This window comes from Diprion similis, chromosome 13 (assembly GCF_021155765.1).
Source record: "Diprion similis isolate iyDipSimi1 chromosome 13, iyDipSimi1.1, whole genome shotgun sequence".
In the NCBI taxonomy this organism is placed as follows: Eukaryota; Metazoa; Arthropoda; class Insecta; order Hymenoptera; family Diprionidae; genus Diprion; species Diprion similis.
Window position 1 is genome coordinate 11,156,039 of NC_060117.1, and position 21,488 is coordinate 11,177,526.

At 38.3% G+C, this 21,488-nt stretch overlaps 1 protein-coding gene across 1 annotated transcript in view; it reads left to right on the top strand.

Moving 5' to 3' along the window:
* LOC124413872 (dynein axonemal heavy chain 2) overlaps positions 1-21,488 on the top strand; it is a 468,252-nt gene that overhangs the window by 178,420 nt on the left and 268,344 nt on the right. The window contains exon 21 of the mRNA XM_046894658.1: positions 20,815-20,981. Within this exon, the coding sequence (XP_046750614.1) occupies positions 20,815-20,981 (167 nt within the window). The remainder of the gene's footprint in view (positions 1-20,814; positions 20,982-21,488) is intronic.

Below are 21,488 nucleotides of genomic sequence, written 5' to 3' on the forward strand. Positions count from 1 at the left end.
TATTCTAGTTTGGCTCGGAGCTAGATAAGACCAATCATATCCGACCTGGCGCTCAACATTGAAGAGGAGAAAGGTGAGAAAAAGCTTCGTGCCGGCGAGCCGTGGATTGCCGGCGCACGAGAAATCTTGTGCCCCTGCATGTCTTCGCTTCATTGCCTTGGCGATTACACGTAAGGTGAAGAAAGAGTATTTTCGTCACAGTTTATTTCCAGCCCGTAGTCCTTCTTCCGTTTGTAGATCAGCCAAAGCTATTATAAACTTCTATTCAATCAAGTTACCTTTACCGTCTTTGAGAACTTTAAACTCACCCAGGCGGTTTCGCATCAATTTTAACACATGGCAGGCGTCAAATATTACGTTAACTTTGTGCCCACTGGATGGATGTTGAAAAAGGGCTTCGGATTCAGCATGTCAAAACTTGCACCAAGTAAGCGCATTGTCGCAAAATGTTCGGAAGGACCATCTGACGTCAGAGAAACTACTTTTACCCCAATTTCGTGCAAACGTGTTAAGCCTTCTCTAACCAGTCCAGAATTGGTTTCCGAATCAATGCCACTAATCAAAAAATATCCCAAAGGGATCTTCCAACTACTGTCTAATGGTACAGCTATCATCATCAATGCATCTTTGGCTAACGGAACAGTGCCACACGTATCTATGCCGCTTCCTAAATCTACGTATCCTCTAGTGATTCCGTTAGATAGGTACGGTATCCCTTTTTAATACTAATTTCATCTAGCATGAAACTAACCAGAACTTCTTTGCCGACACTTTCTGCTTCCGATACTTTCAATTTTAAAGCATCGAAGCTTTCTGATGTAAATCCAGGCTCACCATTGATGGTTGAATACCAGGATCTCAAAGTACTAGGCTCCAGAAGAGCGTTAAAATATTTCCGACGCACAAACCCATAAGCTTTTGGGGAATAAAAGTGCAGTGTCATGGCAAATGACCTTAAAGCTGGTGGGTACCTCTGTCTTGATATTCCTAGCCCTACGTTCTTTTTTGAATTTACCCATTGTTTTTTTTTTTGGCCACAGAAGTTTCTTTACCAACATTTTTTTTATTGTTCATGTATCGCTTCAGAAACTGAGAAATATCTTCATCAGCAATAGAATCTAAACATGCGAGTCCAGCTTCTGAAATAGCCCGAGCTCTACGGAGTTCACTTACAATATCCTTTAATGAGCGAACTTTCTTCTGCAGTCGATTGATTTTTTGCTTGTTGACCCGCCTTTCGCTGTTCATCCTCCGCAGTCTTTGGTTAGTAGCAGATAATTTCTTTTTCATCGTCCTTGGTGTATCTTCATACTGATGATCATGTTGAGTGAGTTGAACACGGCGTTTAGTACTCGGCGTGTTTGCAAGTTTACTGTTTTGGGGAGTAGCTTGCGACTCTGGAATCCGACTCAATGGACTAGACACACTGCATTGTGGAGTACTTTGCAGCTCTGGAGTTTGATTCAATGGACCAGATATAACAATGTCAACCGTTGAATCACGCTCGGCATGGAAATGTTTTGGAGCAGGTAACTCTTCAGACGAACCAGTTCGTTTTGCTATTTCTAGTCCAAGTCTTTCTGAAACTCACAACAAAATGTACATTTAACAATTGAAAAATTAGACTCTCCAACTTTTGCAAAATATCCTTGTTACTCTAAATGATCCGAGGATGCAATTTCACAAATTGGTATAATTATGTTCAAGTCATGAATTATACCTTTAGATGTTGTAGGAGCGAAAATTTTAGGGACTGCAGTATCACGCAAGCGCAGCAGTTGGCCATGACTGTGACCGGACGGACGAAAACAAGATTTTTCAAAATGCTCAGAACAAAGTAAGCTCCTAGGACCAACAACGAAGTTTTCAGATTCTAGGTTTGTAATCCACTTCTCTAGTAACTGGGCATTTTTATGTGGAAAGCTGAAAGATCAAGGGTATTACATTTTTCAGCAGGCAATTAGCCTTTGCTTTAAACCTTAGGGTGGCTTCATTCAACGGGACAACTCAGGCTGATTCGAAATATCAAAAAAAAAATCCATCTCTTGGCACACTGACACAAATTTATCAGAAGTTATATGTGTCATATAATAAAGGTAGTAGCATATAGTAAATGACACATCAAAATGCTAAAAATCATTAGATGTGAACATTTTACAGAATTCAGAATTTATGTGCAGTACCTGTAAAATGTGCGTGGGTATCCAGGTTTTTTAATCGCTCTGCAGTATATACAGGCTGATTTTGGGATCCCAAAAAGTGTTGGAATGCTGCTTTCAGCCAATGTCACATTGACGCCTGGTTTTTTCAAGCATTCCTTTTCAAAGTGATCTGAGCACAATTTCATCCCCTTTGTTGGCAGAAAATTTGTTTCTAACTGCATAGAGTTCAGCCATGACCGGAGGATCTCTGGCTGTTTCAGTGGAAATCTGGAGCAAACAATATATTTATCTATTTATAAACAATATACCAATTTGGAGTTCAAAATCTCATCAATACTCTAATCTCATCCACCATGATAGATATATATGACAACCATGCGATTTATATTGATTTGAAACGAATACTTACGAGTGGAAGGTTCTTCCATCGCCGACTCTAAATTTCACGCTGCAAAACACGCACGTATGAACCATTTTCACTGATGATTAAAAAGTTGTGTTATCAAAACTACTGACGTTGACTGGTCGGTAGCGTCGGTAGAGATCAGTGCATCAGAATGCTCAAAAACGCTTCGGTATCGCGCGCCTGAGCTCACGTGGGTGGCACAGAGCCACAAAGCAAATGGCCACCACTGCCGTTCATTTGATTACAGGCGTTTCAGCGTATACCCCATCCAGTGGTATGTAGAGATCAGTGACTTTTGTACGTTGTTTTTAAGCTCATACAAGTCGTTTATCCCACTACCCTAATATAGCGAGATTTTTACCATTTCTCATTTCTATCTCCGTAAACTTCTTACTGATCTACATATATATTGGTGTAAATTCTGCATACAACGGTATTCTTCCATGTCATCTTTACAGTTATGGAACTTTTAAACTAATCACACATAGCCTTAATCCGAAGATGGAGACAAAAATTCTTGATCGAACTAACGCTCTCTGAAACCACGTTCCAAATAGAATTGTCACGACTCGATCGTGAAAGGAGAAAAATATGTGATAATATTTCCACCGTGTAGGCAAAGGGCTTTTTTTGCAGTGAAAGAGACTGCATCGATTCGCATGCAGAATTATTGTTTTTTCCGTGAATTTTAGATGAAAAACTACCTCCTTTCTTGATGTCTTGATATTCCGATCGCAGAAAGCGATATTATAACTAGATAACCCAATGTCATTGTCAGAAATATTACTGCCCAGTCAAATTTCGGTAAGAGCAGTAACATCGTAGCTATGCGAAGAGATCACGGTAATGTAAGCGAAATTAGGACATTTTTTCTCGACACTATGCGCATTCTGATAGTAGAACCGCAGCTCACCTCCATTATCAACTTGTTTTTTGGACGTAAGTCATCCCTCGGCCTCGAGATGATTTGTCTGAGGAGTTTCGTTAACGTACCGAATAACCGAATCAGTTTCTCCTTCAGCTTTTATCTAGCTTAGCGTGGCGAAGCGGGGTGACACTCAATGCTTAAGGATAGGACCCGTATTCGACACCATATTGCAAAGTGACGAACTAACCAAAGCTTAGTAGAACTTGTGAGTTTTCCCTCACGTTTGTTGGTAACACAATTTTGACGCAGCGCATTTTCAAGATATAAAAGTAAACAAATTTCCATTGTTTGTTATTTTCATAAACAATGCTACCACTCTCATTCGTTAACTTCTCAAACAACATTTTTTTTTGTTGATGTGGTAATAGAATGTCCTACAGTCTCAAATAAGAAAGTGGAACGGGAAACTTATCTCGCCCCGCTGGTGTAGTGAGCAGCGCTTTACAATGATCTCTCTGCCTTTGAGTTTCATCGCTAGAGGCTTCAGTCGAATTTCTGTGAATGTTTTCACTATTCTGAAATTCCCAGGCTGAATTATCAACTGAGGTTAACATGACCTTCAACTTATTGATATTGTTATCAGGTTTCTCCCGAGTCTGGTAGCACAAATGGCACTAGAGTCCAAGGGAGCACCCTTTAACAAGTTTAACACTATGGCCAAATTAGCTGCACCATCTTTCATTAAACATAGAAAAACAACACATACCTCTCCCTGGATCTTCTCTTTCGAAGCTCAGAAGAAATCTTGGCCTCCAGTGCCAACGTCTCAACATATTCCATATTTTGTACTGTGTCGATCCTCTCTACGACGTCAGTCACCTCATTTTCAATAATATCTATGCGGCTGACTACGTCACTGACTTGATTTCTCGTCGCTACCAGATGAATGCGCGATACAGAGGAGGTGCGGTTCTTAACGTGCATTATCAAATTGCAACGTAACAATATATACCAGGTTCTTTCCGTGAAGAGTCCCAAGGTAACCCTTGATTATAGGTAATTCAGAGTACACAGACACTCGACACAGTTCTACAAGTTTTGCGAGGCTAACGGCCTCGGCCCGCGAGTGAAACTCGAAGCTCTGCTACTCAGAGTATATGTGTACCCTGAATTGCCTATAATTAGTCCTCCCTGACAGGTGCATCAAGGAAATAACCACATAATTTGTGATCGGGTAAGACGATAACAGATCACGTTTATTATGAGATATTTTTTTTTTAAGTTTATGGTGGAAAAGAAAACTTTCACTTATTGTCAGTGGGTAGAAGAAAGAGCCGTATCAAAGTACAAATATATCAATGTCATTCAAAAACAGTTGAACGTTTGATATTTTTCATACTTTCATACGGTTTTTTCCTCTCCTCTCTTACAATGCGTTGAAATTTTCTTTGCCTTTCCAAAATGAATTCGACCATAGTTTTTGCCAATGAGAGTCACATTTCATTGTGTTTACCCAATTATTCATTCAGCTTTATATATATATATGTAATGTTTGTTGTTACAGGGGTTGTGGAATAAATGAACCAAATTTGTTTCTCTGGAAATAAGAGAATTTTATATTTTATATTATGATCGATGTTTCTATTTACAATATGTACACAAATGACCAGTTACCTGGAAATAAGAGAAACGACAATTAAGGCCACTTATTCGTCTCTCTTTCACTGCTTTGTATTTGTTTTATATCTGTAGTCGATTTAACGTAACCTCTTTCGTGTTTCTTCTCTCTATCTGTCCCTGTCTATTTCGCTCTCTGTCTATCTCAACTCTGTTTGCTTGTCGATCCATTTCGTACTCGGCGAGACATCTAGCAGGTGTCATGTAAGCGTGCGTGGAGTCCAATAAGCGCGCTGAATTTTAAAGAGAGTATATTCTCTTTACATCTCCCCTCCCCGGGATAGAAATTGCAAATTTCTCAGTCATCCTCTTCTTCCCACATTGGAGTTAGTTTTGTAACGTGGAATAGACTTGTATCTTGATTTCTTTTCTCAGTTTTTATTTTATAAATCGAGTTTGAAATTTTTTCTTCTATCATGAATGGTCCGATTCTCAGTTCTTCTAGCTTTTTCCTGTTGAGTTTGTTCCCATTTTCTATGAATACCTTGTCTCCAACGTTGAATTCGTGCTGTCTTCTATTTTTGTCAAATATACTTTTATTATACTTATGTGATCTTAGCGTTCTTTCCAGTGCTAGCTTCTTATCTCTTGTCCAGTCTTCTCCGTTTTTCTTTCTTCTTAATTCTTCTGGTATAATTCTGGTGTCCGTGCCGTATAATAGGTACTCTGGTGTAAATCCTGTGGTCGTGTGTTCTAGTCTATTATATTTGTTTACACATTCTCTCGCTATCGATGTCCATGCTCTCTTGTTTTTCTCTTCGTTTATTCTACATCTTATTTTATTTATTAGCGTCTGGTTTAGTCTTTCGTTTAGACCATTTGAAAACGGTGCATTTATTGCAGTGAAAATCAGTTGGACTTCTTCCTTTTTTAGGTAGTCTTTGAATTCTCTCGAATTTATTCCGGGGTATTGATCCGTTAAGATTGTTCCGATGTTTCCTATTTCTAACACAGTTTGAACTAGTTTTATAAAATCGTTGGCGTTTTGGGTTTTTGATGTTAAAATAAACGCGTGTCTCGTGAAGTGGTCGACAAGTAGATGTATATATTTTTTTGTCGACCTATTGCTTCCCAATCCTCCAATTGTATCTATGGACATAATTTCGAAAGCTTTAGTCGCTGGTCCTAATTGTGATATTGAGCCCAATTTATGTTGTCCTCTTGATTTATTCCTAATACATATATCACATTCTTTACATATTTTTTTAATATTCTTTACTAAGTTTTTAGCGGTATAATATGGGCTTATTTTCATTCTTGTCTGTGTTATTCCTGTGTGACACCATTCTTTGTGTATTTTTTTAATTAAATCGATACTGAATTTTTCAGTTAATATGGTTTTCTCTCTTTTTTTTACTGTTTTATAATATATTCCATTTTTTTTTATTAACGTTTCTTTTTTTTTTTGTAGTAATGTGTTATTCATCTGATCTAGTTTTATTTCATCTATTTCGATAAAATTTACCGTTTTCAATAAGTCCTCTTCTTCTTCTATATTTGATTCTAGCACCGGGTTCCTACTTAAACAGTCCGCTTCTGTATTATCTTTCCCTGGAACGTATATAATTTTAAAATCGTATTGGGATAGGTAGTGGGTTAGGTCGCCTAGTTCTTCGTCTGTTCGTGCTCTTATATTCATGTTTTCTAGTGGTTTGTGATCAGAGTATATTTCGAAGTATCTCCCTATCAGCCAGTGTTGCCAGTACTTTATTGCCTCTTTTATGGCTAAACATTCAAGATATATTGCCTTTTTTCTTTTTTGTGTATCATTGAGTTTCTTTGAGAAGTAGGCAACAGGTTTTTCTTTTCCGTCATCTTGTGTTTGTTTTAATATTGCGCCTATGCCTTTAAGTGATGCATCTGTATATATTTTGATTGGAAGGTCTTTGTCGAATATCTGTAGCACTGGTTGGGAGCATAGCATTTCCTTTATGTTTATAAAAGCTTTTTCGCAATCTTCCGACCATGTGAATTTTGTGTTTTTCCTTAATAGTTGATGTAGTGGATCTAGTAATATTGAGCTCTTTTCTATATACTCGTGGTAAAAATTAATTTTTCCCAGAAATTGTCTGATTTGTTTTTGTGTGGTAGGAGTCGGAAAATTTTTTATAGATGTTATGTTATCTTTCAACGGTGTTACCGTATTTTCTCCTATTACATGTCCTAAATATTTAACTGAACTAGCAGCGAATGTGCATTTTTTAAATTTTAGCCGAAATCCTTCTTTTTTTATTGCTTCTAGTACTTGTTCAATGTGGTCTAGATGTTCTCCAAACGTCGGTGAGTGTATCAGGATATCGTCTATATAGTTTACCGAGAATTCAATTAGTCCATGTTTTCTCAATATGTTACTCAGTATTCGTTGGAATATAGCTGGAGACGTTTTCAGCCCGAACGGTAGACATGTCCATTGAAAGTGCCCATCTTGCGTCACGAACCCTGTTTTTCTTCTATCCTCAATTCTTAATGGTATCGCCCAAAACGCTGAGTTTATGTCCAGTGTCGTGAAATATTTACAGTTTCTGGTTCTTATTATTATATCGTCTATCAACGGAAATGGTTGTGCTTGAGGTACAATGTTTTTGTTTAAATCTCTGAAGTCTATGCACATTCGTGTCTTTCCTTCATTTTTTTTATATGCTAGTGTGACAGGTGCAGCAAAGGGACTATAAGATTCTTCGATCAATTTCTTTTCCAGTAATTTGGCTATTTGTTTTTCGATTTCTTTTTTGTCATCTATATTACATCTGTATGGTCTTTTACTGCTGTATTTCTCCACTATTAAATCGATTCTAGCTTCATACTCATTAACAGTTCCAATATCGTATTTGTCCTTTGCAAACACTGATTCGTTGTTGTCTATTAATCTTTCTATTTTAATCTTTTGATCTTTATCTAAATGTTCTATTTTCGTTTGGAATTCATCTGTTTCTACGTGTTCGTTGAAATTAACTGAACAATTTGTAGTTTCGCTTTTCATTTCCCGTAATATTTTCCCTGGGTTTTCTGTCTCTTTTTCAATTTTCTGTGAGATTACTAAGTTTTCGCTCAGTCTCAACTTGAACATGGGTATCAAATCTAATCCTATTATGCAATCTTCGAAATCCTCTCTTTCGACTATGTATATGTCTACTTTTTTTTCTATGTTAAAGATTTTTATTTTTATTCTTACTAATCCATTTGTATGATTCACACCATTGACTGACTTTAAGAATATTTTGTTTACGTCTTCTTTATTCTCTTTTATCTTTATCCACTTTGAGTTTATTAAAGAGACTTGAGAGCCTGGGTCGTATGTTCCCATTATATCTGTCTTATTTTCAATTAGCATCTTGAATCTGATCAATGGTGTGACTATTCGTTTTTTTTTTCTGTGTTCAGTTCTACTTCTATTACTGAATTGCTTCCTATAGCTTTAGGTTTCTCTTTTCTTTCTTGTTTAAACCAGCATTTCTCTTCTGGGTGGTATCTTGCACCTTTACCCATATTCTCACATGTCTTGCATGGTTTTTTTTCTTCGTTTCTAGCTTTATATTCTGGTTTACCTTCCTTTTTAAATATTCTCTTTTTGTCGGTTATTACTTCGAGCTTTTGTAATTCGTTGATTAAATCTTTTGTATCCTCGATTTCATCTCTATCGATTTTCTCTCTGATAAATTCTGGTAAACCAAATGCGATTCTGTCTATCATTGTATCAGTGTCCATGTTCTTGTTTATTTCTAATAATAGTCGTTCCTTCTTTATTGCATATTGTACTAGTGAGCCTTCTTTGTACTTGAAGTAATGAGCATATGTTCTGCTACTCCATCCTTTACTTGAAAAAGTTTCTGTTAACGTCTGTTTCCATCCTTGCCAATCGTTTTCATGCTCTCTTTTTATTGCTGTAGAAGTGTACCAGTCCTGGCAGATTCCATCTAAGAATACTCTCAGTAGTTCGATTTTGGTTTCATCTTTTTCTATTTTGAATCTTCCACATTCTTTCTCAAACGTGTTTAGCCATTGTTTCACATTAGATGTTTTATAATTGAATTTTTCCAGTACAAATTTTTCTGCGATGTGTTTTAAGTTTTTCTCTTCTTCTTTTTTTTCTGATTTTTCAACTAATTTTTCCAATATCTTTGTCAAGTCAGAGTGTTCTTTAATGTTCTCTGGGGGTATTTGTTTCAAATATTTCCCTCCAAACTGGATATTTTCTTCATCATCCAAATATATCTTTTGCAATTCTTTTGTTATCGTTATCCATATTTTTAATTCATCATGCCTTTTTGCTAATGACTTTCTTACCTTTTTGAAGGCCTCCGTTTTTTTTAGCTCCTCATGAAATTCTGCATACATGAGTTCATCTGGTATGGCGTATTTTTCTCCTTGTTCTGTTACAATTGAGGTTATGGCTACCACTGTACTTTTACTGTCCTTTAGGGAAGCCACAGCCTTGAACTCAAATTTCAGCTTCATTTTGTGACGAAAATTGTCGTTTTGTAATGTTTGTTGTTACAGGGGTTGTGGAATAAATGAACCAAATTTGTTTCTCTGGAAATAAGAGAATTTTATATTTTATATTATGATCGATGTTTCTATTTACAATATGTACACAAATGACCAGTTACCTGGAAATAAGAGAAACGACAATTAAGGCCACTTATTCGTCTCTCTTTCACTGCTTTGTATTTGTTTTATATCTGTAGTCGATTTAACGTAACCTCTTTCGTGTTTCTTCTCTCTATCTGTCCCTGTCTATTTCGCTCTCTGTCTATCTCAACTCTGTTGCTTGTCGATCCATTTCGTACTCGGCGAGACATCTAGCAGGTGTCATGTAAGCGTGCGTGGAGTCCAATAAGCGCGCTGAATTTTAAAGAGAGTATATTCTCTTTACATATATATATATATATATATATATATATATATTGTGACGTGGTATTTTATACCCCGTCACATGGTTTCAATATCGCACTCCTTATTTTCAGAATATCGTCAAAAGTAACGAAAACACGTCTGAGGCCAATACTCCAAATAAAACGACTAATTAATTTCTAAGTGAGACTTAATTATTAAGCTAATCCCTGTCTTTTTTTATCTTTGTATCGCACTACGAGAACTGTCTTCAACGACACCGCTTCGAGGGAACCGAATATCGCGAAGCAGAGGTCACGTACCGGGTCAACAGCCAACTATCGTCAACTGCAACAGATCGGATACCGCAAAGTCAACTTCGGATGTATGCCTACCTAGATTGCGTTTAGGGTCGTGCGTGAAGCACAACGAAGACCTCCAATCATTTAGACTTATCGGCCAGGAGCCGAACCATCACTACAACGCCACTGCCGCATGGATGCATCGTAGACGGCGTACAGGGCGGTGCGTCAAAAACACAACAAAGCCTCCCGTCGCGATACTTATCAGCCTGGAGCTGAACCAGCATAATATCTACTGTTCCGCCTACTATACCGCAGAATCGTAGCTGTCTACAAACCTACGATTATCGAAGGACTGCATCGTGAGGACAAGCCCAAGAAACAGTGGTGGACCACGCCGGACTGATGGTCTTAAGGATGGGAACCCTGCGTGTAAATCATCACCATCAGGAAGGCTCGGTGCAACAGTGCTGTAGGGTCCGCACCGAGTTGCAGTACCGGAGAGATAGTCAGCGCGGGGAGTACTAGCACTGCACAAGTTGACGACGGATCAATCACGAATTCTACAAAGTATCGATATCGCAACAGTGTGAGTAGGATCATTCTTCTCGTCGTCGTCCCTAGATCTTCTCGCACACATCGATACCGCAATACCGTGAGGGGTAGACCTTCCCCTCTCGCGAGTATCGCAAGCAGCTGACCATGGCCCTCCCACATATCGCTCGACGGATCAATATTTCCGTATATGTCATCGTGGGAGAAAAAGACACCCAGGAATGGACTATCGCCCATCTACACCTGTTGACCCGTACCACGTGACCCTCTGGCCCAATTATCGATCAACGAACACCGGAAAACGATCACGTGACAAAATCTCGCCGAAAATCGACCGGGATCGTCAGGATTGCCGCTCGTCTCCTCACATTCTACGTTCAGCCTAGTTTACGACTAGACGTGTTTTCGCCTACCTTATTCTCGCTACCTTTTACAGTTTTTCACTTATATCTTAATTCAGTGCTTTCTATCTTTCCGCTTTTCGACTACCTGTCTCTACGCTTTTCCTGTATCTTCTATATTCGTAAGTGAGGTTTTTCTTTCTATTATGTGAAGCCACGAATTTACTTGCTTTATATCTTTTTCTTTATTTTCTTACCTATTATCGATTTTCTCTCCTTTATCTCGCAGTTTGCTCTGCGTGAGCCATGTGGGCTCGTATCGTATTCTCTTCTTATCTCTTATCTTATTCTCTCCCTTATTATCGAATATTGGAAGTAATTTCGCGACTGGTTAGTTTACTATTAATTTGTAGTGACTAGTATCTATTTCCTTGATTTATCTCGTTTGAATGCTTTCCTGATATCGCTGAATAGCAGCGCCTTACTTATGATTTAGTAGAATATCTCTGAATATCGTATCTTATTTGAATCTCTGATTTATTGTTCTCAGTAGTGACTGTTTAATTAATTAGCTTATAAAGTCTCTCAGTTTGTCTCTCATTTCATTCTCGCTATCTAATATCTATTTTCTCTTTATCTCTTTTATAATATCTCAAATATCGTTTCTTTGATTTCTTAATATCTTTCTGCTTTAATTATTATCGAATATCTTGGAGTAATTATATCGTAAGCGTACCGCGTGCGCGATCTTATATCGCTGCGCGGTATAGCCGTTGTTCTCTTTTGACATTGGAGTATTGTGCCGTACCGAATAACACCTTTTTCATCGCTTTCTTTGCTAATACCGCGGTTACGTAGTTTGTCCGTAGATCTCTAGTTTGTAATATATCGCATTATAATATTTTCTCTCTATAATACCTGTTCTTGACACGTCAAGATATCTATTTCTTGTTTATCGTGATTATAACATTTCGTCGTATCGCATATATCGCAAGCTAGAACCTACGCATTTCTCTAATTTCTCTTTAATTGCTATCGTAATTTCTCTTGTAATTTCTTTCATACCTTTTCTGTCATATTTCGCTATGTTTGATTATTTCTAACTTCGCTTCAATTACCGAATTATCTAACTGACTTGTAATCCTTGCTTTTTCTATTAATTGTCATATTTCTTGTTTTCGATTACCTATAATATCTTTTGCTTTTTGATTAACTGTAATATCTTTTGCTTTTTGACTAACTATAATATCTCTTGCCTTCTTTTGCCAATTGTAATATTCTCGTATCTTCTATCTATCATCGTGTCTTATTGTTTAACTACACATTGCTGCGATTATTCTGTATATCTGTGATCATATTTTTCTCGCCATACTATGCTATTTGATTTGACTTGTAACAATTAGTTTAAGAACCTTAGATTGTGCATTTGTTATGGTCTGGGTTGGCTGATGACCAAACCACTCCCAAAAATATAACGCTTGGCTCGGACTAGTTCTCCCGGATGGTGAATTATTTGAATTTTGATGTCGTTTTCCCTCTTGGTTGAACCGACTTTGATAATAAAATGGTCACTTACCTTTTGCTGGTGACCGTTGATTCGGGCTATGTGGGCGGCTCTGCGTGTTCGGTCGGTGGTGAGATTGGTTAAAGTTACTGATCGCTTAACTTATATTAGGCGTTAAAGGTAATTAATTGTTCAACCCGCGATGTAAGTCGAACACACGAATATTTGTTTATTCAATTAGGGTTTAACACACGAGTATTTGTTTATTCAAATTAAGTTTAAAGAAAATTCTTATAATGATTTTAGTTATAAAAGATGAAAGGTTTAAATGTACAGTCACGGAATTCCCTTTTAGCACTTTAGTTTGTTAAATTAAATAAAATAAAAGACCTTTTGAATTTCTAACAGATTCTCTGGTCTGATTGATCTGCCTAAAACTGAGAGAACGATTTCTGGTCGAAGACTGTCAATAACTGAGAAGATATATGAGAAAATGAAGCCTGAGAATGAGACTCGGGAAAATGAGAATTGCGAATAAACAATGAGCAATGAATGTCTTGAAAAAACTGAGAGCTGCTTCTTCTTGTTGAAGACTGGTTGACGAAAAATGTAACGACTGTTCGACGTCTGTGTAACAACTACTTGATGAAAAAAAAAATGTAACGACTGTTTGACGTCTGTGTAACAACTACTTGACGAAACGGTAACAACTGCTTGACGACTATCCCACGACTGTTTGACGACTATCCCACGACTGACTGTTCAGAAAAAACTGAGAATTGAGAATTGAGAGAAACTACTTCCTGATTGGTTCCCAGCATCTTTGAGAGAGCTGCCCAATAAGGAAGTATTGATAAGATTTTGAGTTTCCCATTCGCCATTAACTACCCCCGCCCTTTGGGTACGGTGTAGCATGCAAAACTATCTTAACTAATCCCGCCTCTTCCATGAGTGCGGGTGGAAATTGCCGTGCTTGTTTTGGTACATGATAAAAAATATTCTACTGTATGTTCGGGATGACCCTGTCCAAACAGACACTTCAAAGATGGCTATATGGATTTTAATCCGTTGCACGTGCGTGCCAGATTCTGCATACCTGGAAATATCGAGAAGCGATTTCCGGTCATCTGGTTACTCTTAGAGAGTTTGTATATTCTGGTCTGTTTAGGTAAGGATCATCCCGTAACATTATTTAATGAGTAAGATTATTATAAGCTGAGGGTGGTTATTTCCCAGAGCCGTAAAAAGTGATAAAGAAAGCCGTATGCATACAATGCATACGGAGACTCAAAAATATAAGATATAAATGAATTTAATCGAAAACTGAAATAAAACTAATGAGTAGGGGCAGAGGGTATCGAGGATGTGAAACATTGCATGCTAGCCTATTTTTACCTGCTTTGTAAACTTGCTGATTGTTATAACGAGTAATAGTATCGCGATCACACCCGCTTCGTACCGCTAAATCACGCGAATAATTGTATCGCTACCGTGTTATCTCTGAATTCTACTTTCTCCCTGGCTGTACTTGAATCTCTCTGCTTGTTTTGTCAATACAATTAATACTATTACCATTTTCTTTAATATTGTGTTTTATCGAATTGGATACGACCCATTCCCTCTACCATTATCTTTATCTGCTGAGCAAGCTGTGCGAAACCGTCGTAGAATCTGATCTATTTCGTTTATTTCCGATTTTCTATTTGTCGTATGTCTGACGCTACTGCGTCTGGCGCCCAACACTCATATCTTTTCCCGAATCCTCGTTTTCACCTAGTGATCAGGTCAGTAACTGCGCTGTAGGGTAACGTGATTTTTCCTCCCTCAGGAATTACCGGTTTTCGAAGATAAAGTACGAATTTATCACCCCTTTTCTCTCTTCTTTTTTTCTTTTTGAAAGAATATTCGTGAATTCGTGGCTTCGGTCGGCCATTTTAGGTGTGAAAGCCCGCGAGCCTCGTGGTAGCTAAGCTATTCTAATAATTGTAACTCTGATTTTATTTGGTGCCTTGCTCTGTCATTAAAATAATATACTCTGGTTGTTCATCCGGTGGTTTTCTGCCGCCTTAATTTAAAGAATAATTTGTAATAAAACTGAGTACCGTGCCGCTTCTCGGCCGCGTACCGAGTATGTGAGTGCGAGAGAGAGAGAGAGATAATCTGTGAGTGAGTGTGTGCGCCCGTACCGTCGTTGCCGAGCGTAACTACCGCCGTCAAGCGTAGCGACAGATGACCGCCATTGTATATTGTAGTTAAACGAAAGAGGATTATTCCGTAATTGTATGAGACACTGAACTGTTAGCGAATTTGATTTTGGATTATTCTGTAATTGTATGAGACACTAAACTGTTAAAGAATTTGTTTTGCTCATTATTCGCTTGCGGCTCGATAATGCTTGCTTGTACTGCTTGATTTTGCCGTATTATACCTAATTATTTAATTTCGTTGCGATATTGTTATTTTTACTTGAATTGTATCAAAGCGTACCGCCGCACAGTGGGACAGAATCCAAAATCTCTGGCCAAAAGTCCAAAACAGATGTAATTGGGGTGAAAGTCTGCACTCGGGGGTCTTCGGGGTCGCTGATAACGAGTCTGAAGTCAAAATTTGAAAAAACAAAATGTCGGAGTCATACGACCAAAATTTTACTCCAAAACAGATGTAATTCGGGTGAAAGTCTGCACTTGGGGGTTTTCGAGGTCGCTAATTACGAATCGGAAGTCAAAATTTAAAAAAAACAAAATGGTGAACTCAATATGAAAGAATTGTACAGAAAAATATTTTATTTAGACCAAAATGACAATGATTCACTTGAAAGTAGGTTGCTATAGAAATCTCAAAATTATGATAATACATAGTGATTACGAAAATATTTAAATTATATTGATTTTTATACACTAAATAGAATGCTATTACATTTTCAAGTAAGTATAGGGCAATATCAGAAAATTATGATATTTATTCGTTAGTTAATCTACTTAGCAATCCGGAACTTCAGTAGACTTCGTCAGACGAATCGCTGGAGTCGCAGTCAGTAAACTCAATTGGAAAAAAGCTTCAGCTACCCTCACTTGTTACTTCCAATTCTCATTGAATCTTGACAACAATCTGCGTACGGTAAGTTTTAGATCATCCGATAGCGTAAAAGGACGTTGTAATTTTGCGGACATGGCCTTCTCAATTTCCTCATACGCTGCATCCTTCCTGGTCGAACCAGGTACCGCAGGTACAGGACCATCTGCATCGGCAGAAGATTCTGAAAAATCGAAGTTTACATATAAATAGGCTATTACATATTCAACCTCACTTGCTATTATTTGATTCGCAATATTGTTCATCAATTGGCATTAATCATTGAGAACAGAGGAACAAGCTAATGTTTTGGGGGCAGGAAGAGGGGGGGGGGGGGGGGGGTACCTGGGGCACTGGACCCATAATGTGAGTACACCCCCGGGTAGATATTTCGAAACTACACAATTTTTGTCGAAACCATTTCTCTATTCAGATTTCCTTCTTCGAAATTGAGAAAAATGTACTTTTGAATACAAAGAATTGCACCAACAGCGGTGGCGCAAAAAGGCGCAAGTTTTTATTTTTGTTTTCACTAAACAATACATCAATCTACAAGCTAAGACCAGAAAAACCGCTGCACAATGCCGGACAGTTCAACTTTTTTCTACGTCTTTACAATTTTTCGTTGCAATTTTACGGTAATTTTAGCAAGTATAATCCTTTTTTTGATTTCACATGCATCAATATTGTAAAATGAGAATTTCATGGTGATATTGTACTCACCTTCCCTTTTCGAATCAATTTTTTTGATATTTTTTCCGTTGATTATTGTGGCCTTCAGCACGTTCTATATATAACACTGAGAATTGCACTTGGAGCGCGGTGCGTCTAGCTCGAGCGAGGGTCTTTTTAGAACTGGAATACAACAGCAGGTGTAAGGGATCAACCCCTCCCAAGACTGGAATCTGACGCTCGGACTATTACTCTACCTGACTCTACCCCACTTCAAAACCCCGAAAATAAAACTTTATTTTTGACCTTTTGGCCAGAGATTTTGGATTCTGTCCCACTGTGCGGCCGCCGATAAGACCGCTTGCCGTGTATATATTTTGTTCTGTGCCTTCTGCCTTGCCGTAACGGCTTCTTTTTGTTGATAAATGCTGGTTATTACATCTACCGTCAGTTGATTATCATACGTACTATCTCACCTCCGCGCCCACGTTCCCCTTACCGCTAGCTGGTTGGCTGTTTTTGCTTGCCTGCCCTGGTTATAGGTTTCGCTTTTGATTTTGTTATTGTGGATTTGGTTCACCGTTCGAGGCGGCGAACGCTTGCTATAGTCAAGGTAATTGGGACTGGTAAGAGTATAATCTCTTAAGGCTCTCTCGAGCCTGGCGCCCAACACCCGTTCCTGTAGTGCCGTTAAAGAATACTCCACCCTATTACTGCCATGTTAGAGACCGTCATTTTTGTAAATCTGCCTCTGTGCCGAGCCGGCTTTCCCCCGGGTGAGGTGAAAGGCACGTTACATAAGATAGAAGAAAGAATGGAGAACAGGCAGAAGAAAGCACTGAAACGATAGAATAAGTGAGCGGAAAATAGCGATAGTAGTATCTACGAAAGCACATCTGTAAACAGAACTGGCTGTACGTCGAATGTGGCGAGACGAGCGGCGATCGTGACGATCCTGGTCGATTTTAGGCGAGATTTCGTCACTTGATCCTCTTCCTGTATTCGGTGATCGATAATTGGGCCAGAGGGTCACGTGGTACGGGTCAACAGGTGTTGACGGGCGTTAGTCCATCTCTGGGTGTCTTCTCCCCCCACGTTGACATATGTGAAATTATCGATCCGTCGAGCGATACATGGGAGGGCTATGGTTAGCTGCTTGCGATACTGGTGAGAGGGCAAGGTCTACCCCCCACAGTATTGCGGTATCGATGTGTGCGAGACCATCTAGGAACAACTACGAGAAGAATGATCTTACTGACAATGCTGCTATATCGATATTCTGGAGAATTGGAGATAGATTCGACATCAATTTGTTACAGTGCTGGTACTCTCCGCGCTGACTATCTCTCCAGCGCTGCAACTCGGTGCGAGCCCTACGGCACTATTGCACCGAGCCTTCCTGATGGTATTTATTTACACGCTGGGTTCCCATCTTTAAGATCATCAGTCCGACGTAGCCCACCACTTCTTTCTTGAGCTTGTCCTCACGTTGCAGCCCTTCGATAAACCGTGAGTTTTTAGGCAGCCATGATTTTGCGTTATAGTGAACGGAACAGTAGATCTTATGCTGGTTCAGCTCCAGGCTGATAAGTATCACGACGGAAGGCTTCGTTGTGTTTTTGACGCACAGCCCTGTGCGCCGTTTACGATGCATCCATGCGGCAGTGGCGTTGTAATGATGGTTCGGCTCCTGGCCGATAAGTCCAAATAATCGGAGGTCTTCGTTGTGCTTCACGCACGACCCTGTACGCAATCTAGGTAGGCATTCACCTGAAGTTGATTTTGCGGTATCCAATCTGTTGCAGTTGACGGTAGTTGGCTGTTGACCCGGTACGTGACCTCTGCCTCACGATTCTCGGTTCCTTCGAAGCGATGTTGTTGAAGATAGTTCTTGTAGTGCGATACAAAGATAAAAAAAAGACAGGAATTAGCTTAATACATAAGACTCAATTAGGAATAAATCAGTCGTTCTTATGGGAGTATTGGCCTCAAACGTGTTTTCGTTATTTTTAGCGACATTCTGAAAATAAGGATTGCGATATTCAACCATGTGACGGGGTATAAAATACCACATCACAATGCATATATATTATTTGTATATGTTTATTTGTAAATACATATGTTATCTGTAATCGTGATGAGAACTACGAGCTCTGATTAGGTGCATATTGAGAATTTCATCTCTTGTGCCGTATTGTATAAATTATACTAATGAGACATCATGTAAAGCGGAAACAAAGACTCGAACACTCTTAAAAAGACAAGTGGAAAGATAACATGTAAAGAAGTTCTTGAACTTTGGTTTAATCATTGTAAAATATATATTTCTTCAAAACTACTGTTACAAGTAGTTTTAAATCAATCAAGATTAACGGAAGCAGACATTTGGGGGGGGGGGGGTCCATCGACTGAAGTAGCTACCAGAACTATCGATCGCAGATGGCTGTCAATTTTTTTTTCTGAATGCTGTTTTGTGTCCCAAAAAACATGCCTCAAGCTCACGGCGCGAAAAAAATTATTCGACCCTGGCCGATTTTGTATATACGACCCGAAACAAGATATAAAAGATCTGAAATGATCGTGAGACAGGCGTTTATTTTTATTTTTTTAACGACACATACAAACCTTTCTTCAACTGATTTCACTCTCTTGAAAGCCTTTCACCCGGCGCGGCTTGTGTCAGAGCCGCCGGGGCTCAAGAATCGATTCAACAGTAAATTTCATTAATTATAACAATCCTCGAAATATTCGGGCGCCAGTTGTTTTAACGATAAACAACAACGATGAACTAAAGCTCAGGGAGTACGGGTGAGTTGGAAGACCCAGTGTAGAGAGAGAATGAAGGAGGAAAATTCGATAGATAGGATGAAATAATTCTTACTTACAGTTTTATTGTACTTGTACGTTTCTCGTACTTTTATTTTCAGTCCGGGCTTTTCGGGGATCGACTCTTTCAATATTCTTCACTATATTATATTAATAATCGATAATACTAATTGGACGCGACACAATTCTTCTTAGACGGAACGTTATACGAATATTGGCTTATCTGCCGTTAAATCGAAACCCCTTGATTCGAGGGTTCGGCGCAGAGTGTCTCAGCTAGCCCCCACCATTTCCGCGTGGGTCACCGGTACGCATATTCGACACGTTTCCGATTGGTCTAATTATTCTCCCAACTCAAATTTGGGCGCGTAAATATGAATTTATAATCGATCCTTATTTCCTAAGATTCCCGAGGAGCCCCAGGTAATGTGCTTCGACAGTAAGGCCAATAATCGACATCTTCTGTCACAATCGATTGTTCGGAACAGTAAACAGTGTCTGTATACCAAATTCCCGCCAAAAATATTGAGAATTGTAGGAGGAGATGCAATTTGAAAAATGCCAAGTTTCGACTTTGAAAGATTTTTCAATACCACTATTTTTTTGTAAAGTATAGCCAATTTTATGTAAAACGAGTCCTATACTGTTTATAATTATCACGAATAGTTTAGGCGGTATGCGTTTTTCAAACATATACAATGTTATCGTTGTACACCTATTCACAAGCAATCGTCACAATCAACTCAATTCAAAAAGTAAAGTAGAGAAAAGTTGCTAGCAATAAGTTAGTTTCATGTGATCATATTATTTGAAAAGAAAAAAAGTACCTTCCCCACATTAGGAAATATATCACAACATGAGTATATATATTAACGAAACATGTCAAAGAATTTTACATAATATTCATGGATCGAGATAGCATTGTTTATGCTCCATTACCCTGTGAAAGCTCGTTTCAATCCATCCGTAACTTCTTGCCTTCTCTTTCTGAGTCACATGGCATCATGTAAAGTGATATCAATAAAAGTTGGCATCTAACGAAGAAGATATCCCAGCTCGCTCTCTCTGATTTGATTTTTTTTCTCATATGTTACGGTCGACTAAGAACCGAACGACAAGTATTTTTTTTCTATCTGCTATTCAACACCTGCAAGTGGTGAAACCACCCTCCGAAGTAAGGTAAGGGGTGAAACTGTAAAATCACCTCCTGACATGCCTTACTTTAGAGGGTGGTCTCACTTACTCAAAGTATTTCATGGCGGATGAATATAATACTTGTCGCCTAGTTTTTAGTCTACTATACCATATTGCAAAAGAAGAATCAAATCATAGAAATCGACCTGGGATACTCTCCATGTAAGTCAAAGTAACGCCTTTAAAGTTCTTTGGAGAGATACGTTTTCAAGCTTTCATATTGCCATATTTCACTACTGAAAAGCCATATTGAGAACTCGTTCAACTGAGAACTGTTGGATTTTATTAAACTTTACCAAACATCTACCTTCCAATAGATAATACACATTATTTTTACTATCATTTTAATCATGACCTATGTCTTATCACATATTACTTATTTTTTACATTTCAACTCTTTTACAGGAAGCTATAGAATGTAAGGTTGAAAAACGAACGAAAGGTGTGTACGTTCCATTCGCTGACAAGACTATGATCACATTTATGGATGACTTCAATATGCCAATGAAAGAAATCTATGGTTCTCAGCCTCCCTTGGAATTGATACGTCAGTGGATAGGATACGGATTTTGGTAACAGAATACTTTTGTTCCTGCATTTATCTTTAGCTTCTAGTATCCATTTTCGAATATTTTCAGCCATGGTTGAAACTGATAACCGCACCCCCTACAAATGAACTATCCTAAATTATAACCTTTTTAAGTATAAAGTAACGATGGCCACCAAAGCCCAAATAATCAATGCATTGATCAATCGGGTCCGAAAGAATTATCGAACATAACTCGATTAAATCAATAAATATTCATGGCAAAATCGATTATTTCGTATCTTTGTTTGAACGGTGCATTTGAAATCAAAATTTTGTGAATATTAGTACGTAGTCTTAATGTCAGAAAAGTGTTTTAATAACTTATAGTTTCATTCAAAATATTTTTCAATTTCAGGTGAATATTTTCATTTATTTTCTACTAATTATTAGTCCAGGAATTTTAGACAAAAAATGGGCTCATCTTCGGAAAAAGTTCAACCAGCCTGGAACTTGGTATGCACTCACCCTTCAGCTCTCCAAATAAGGTGTG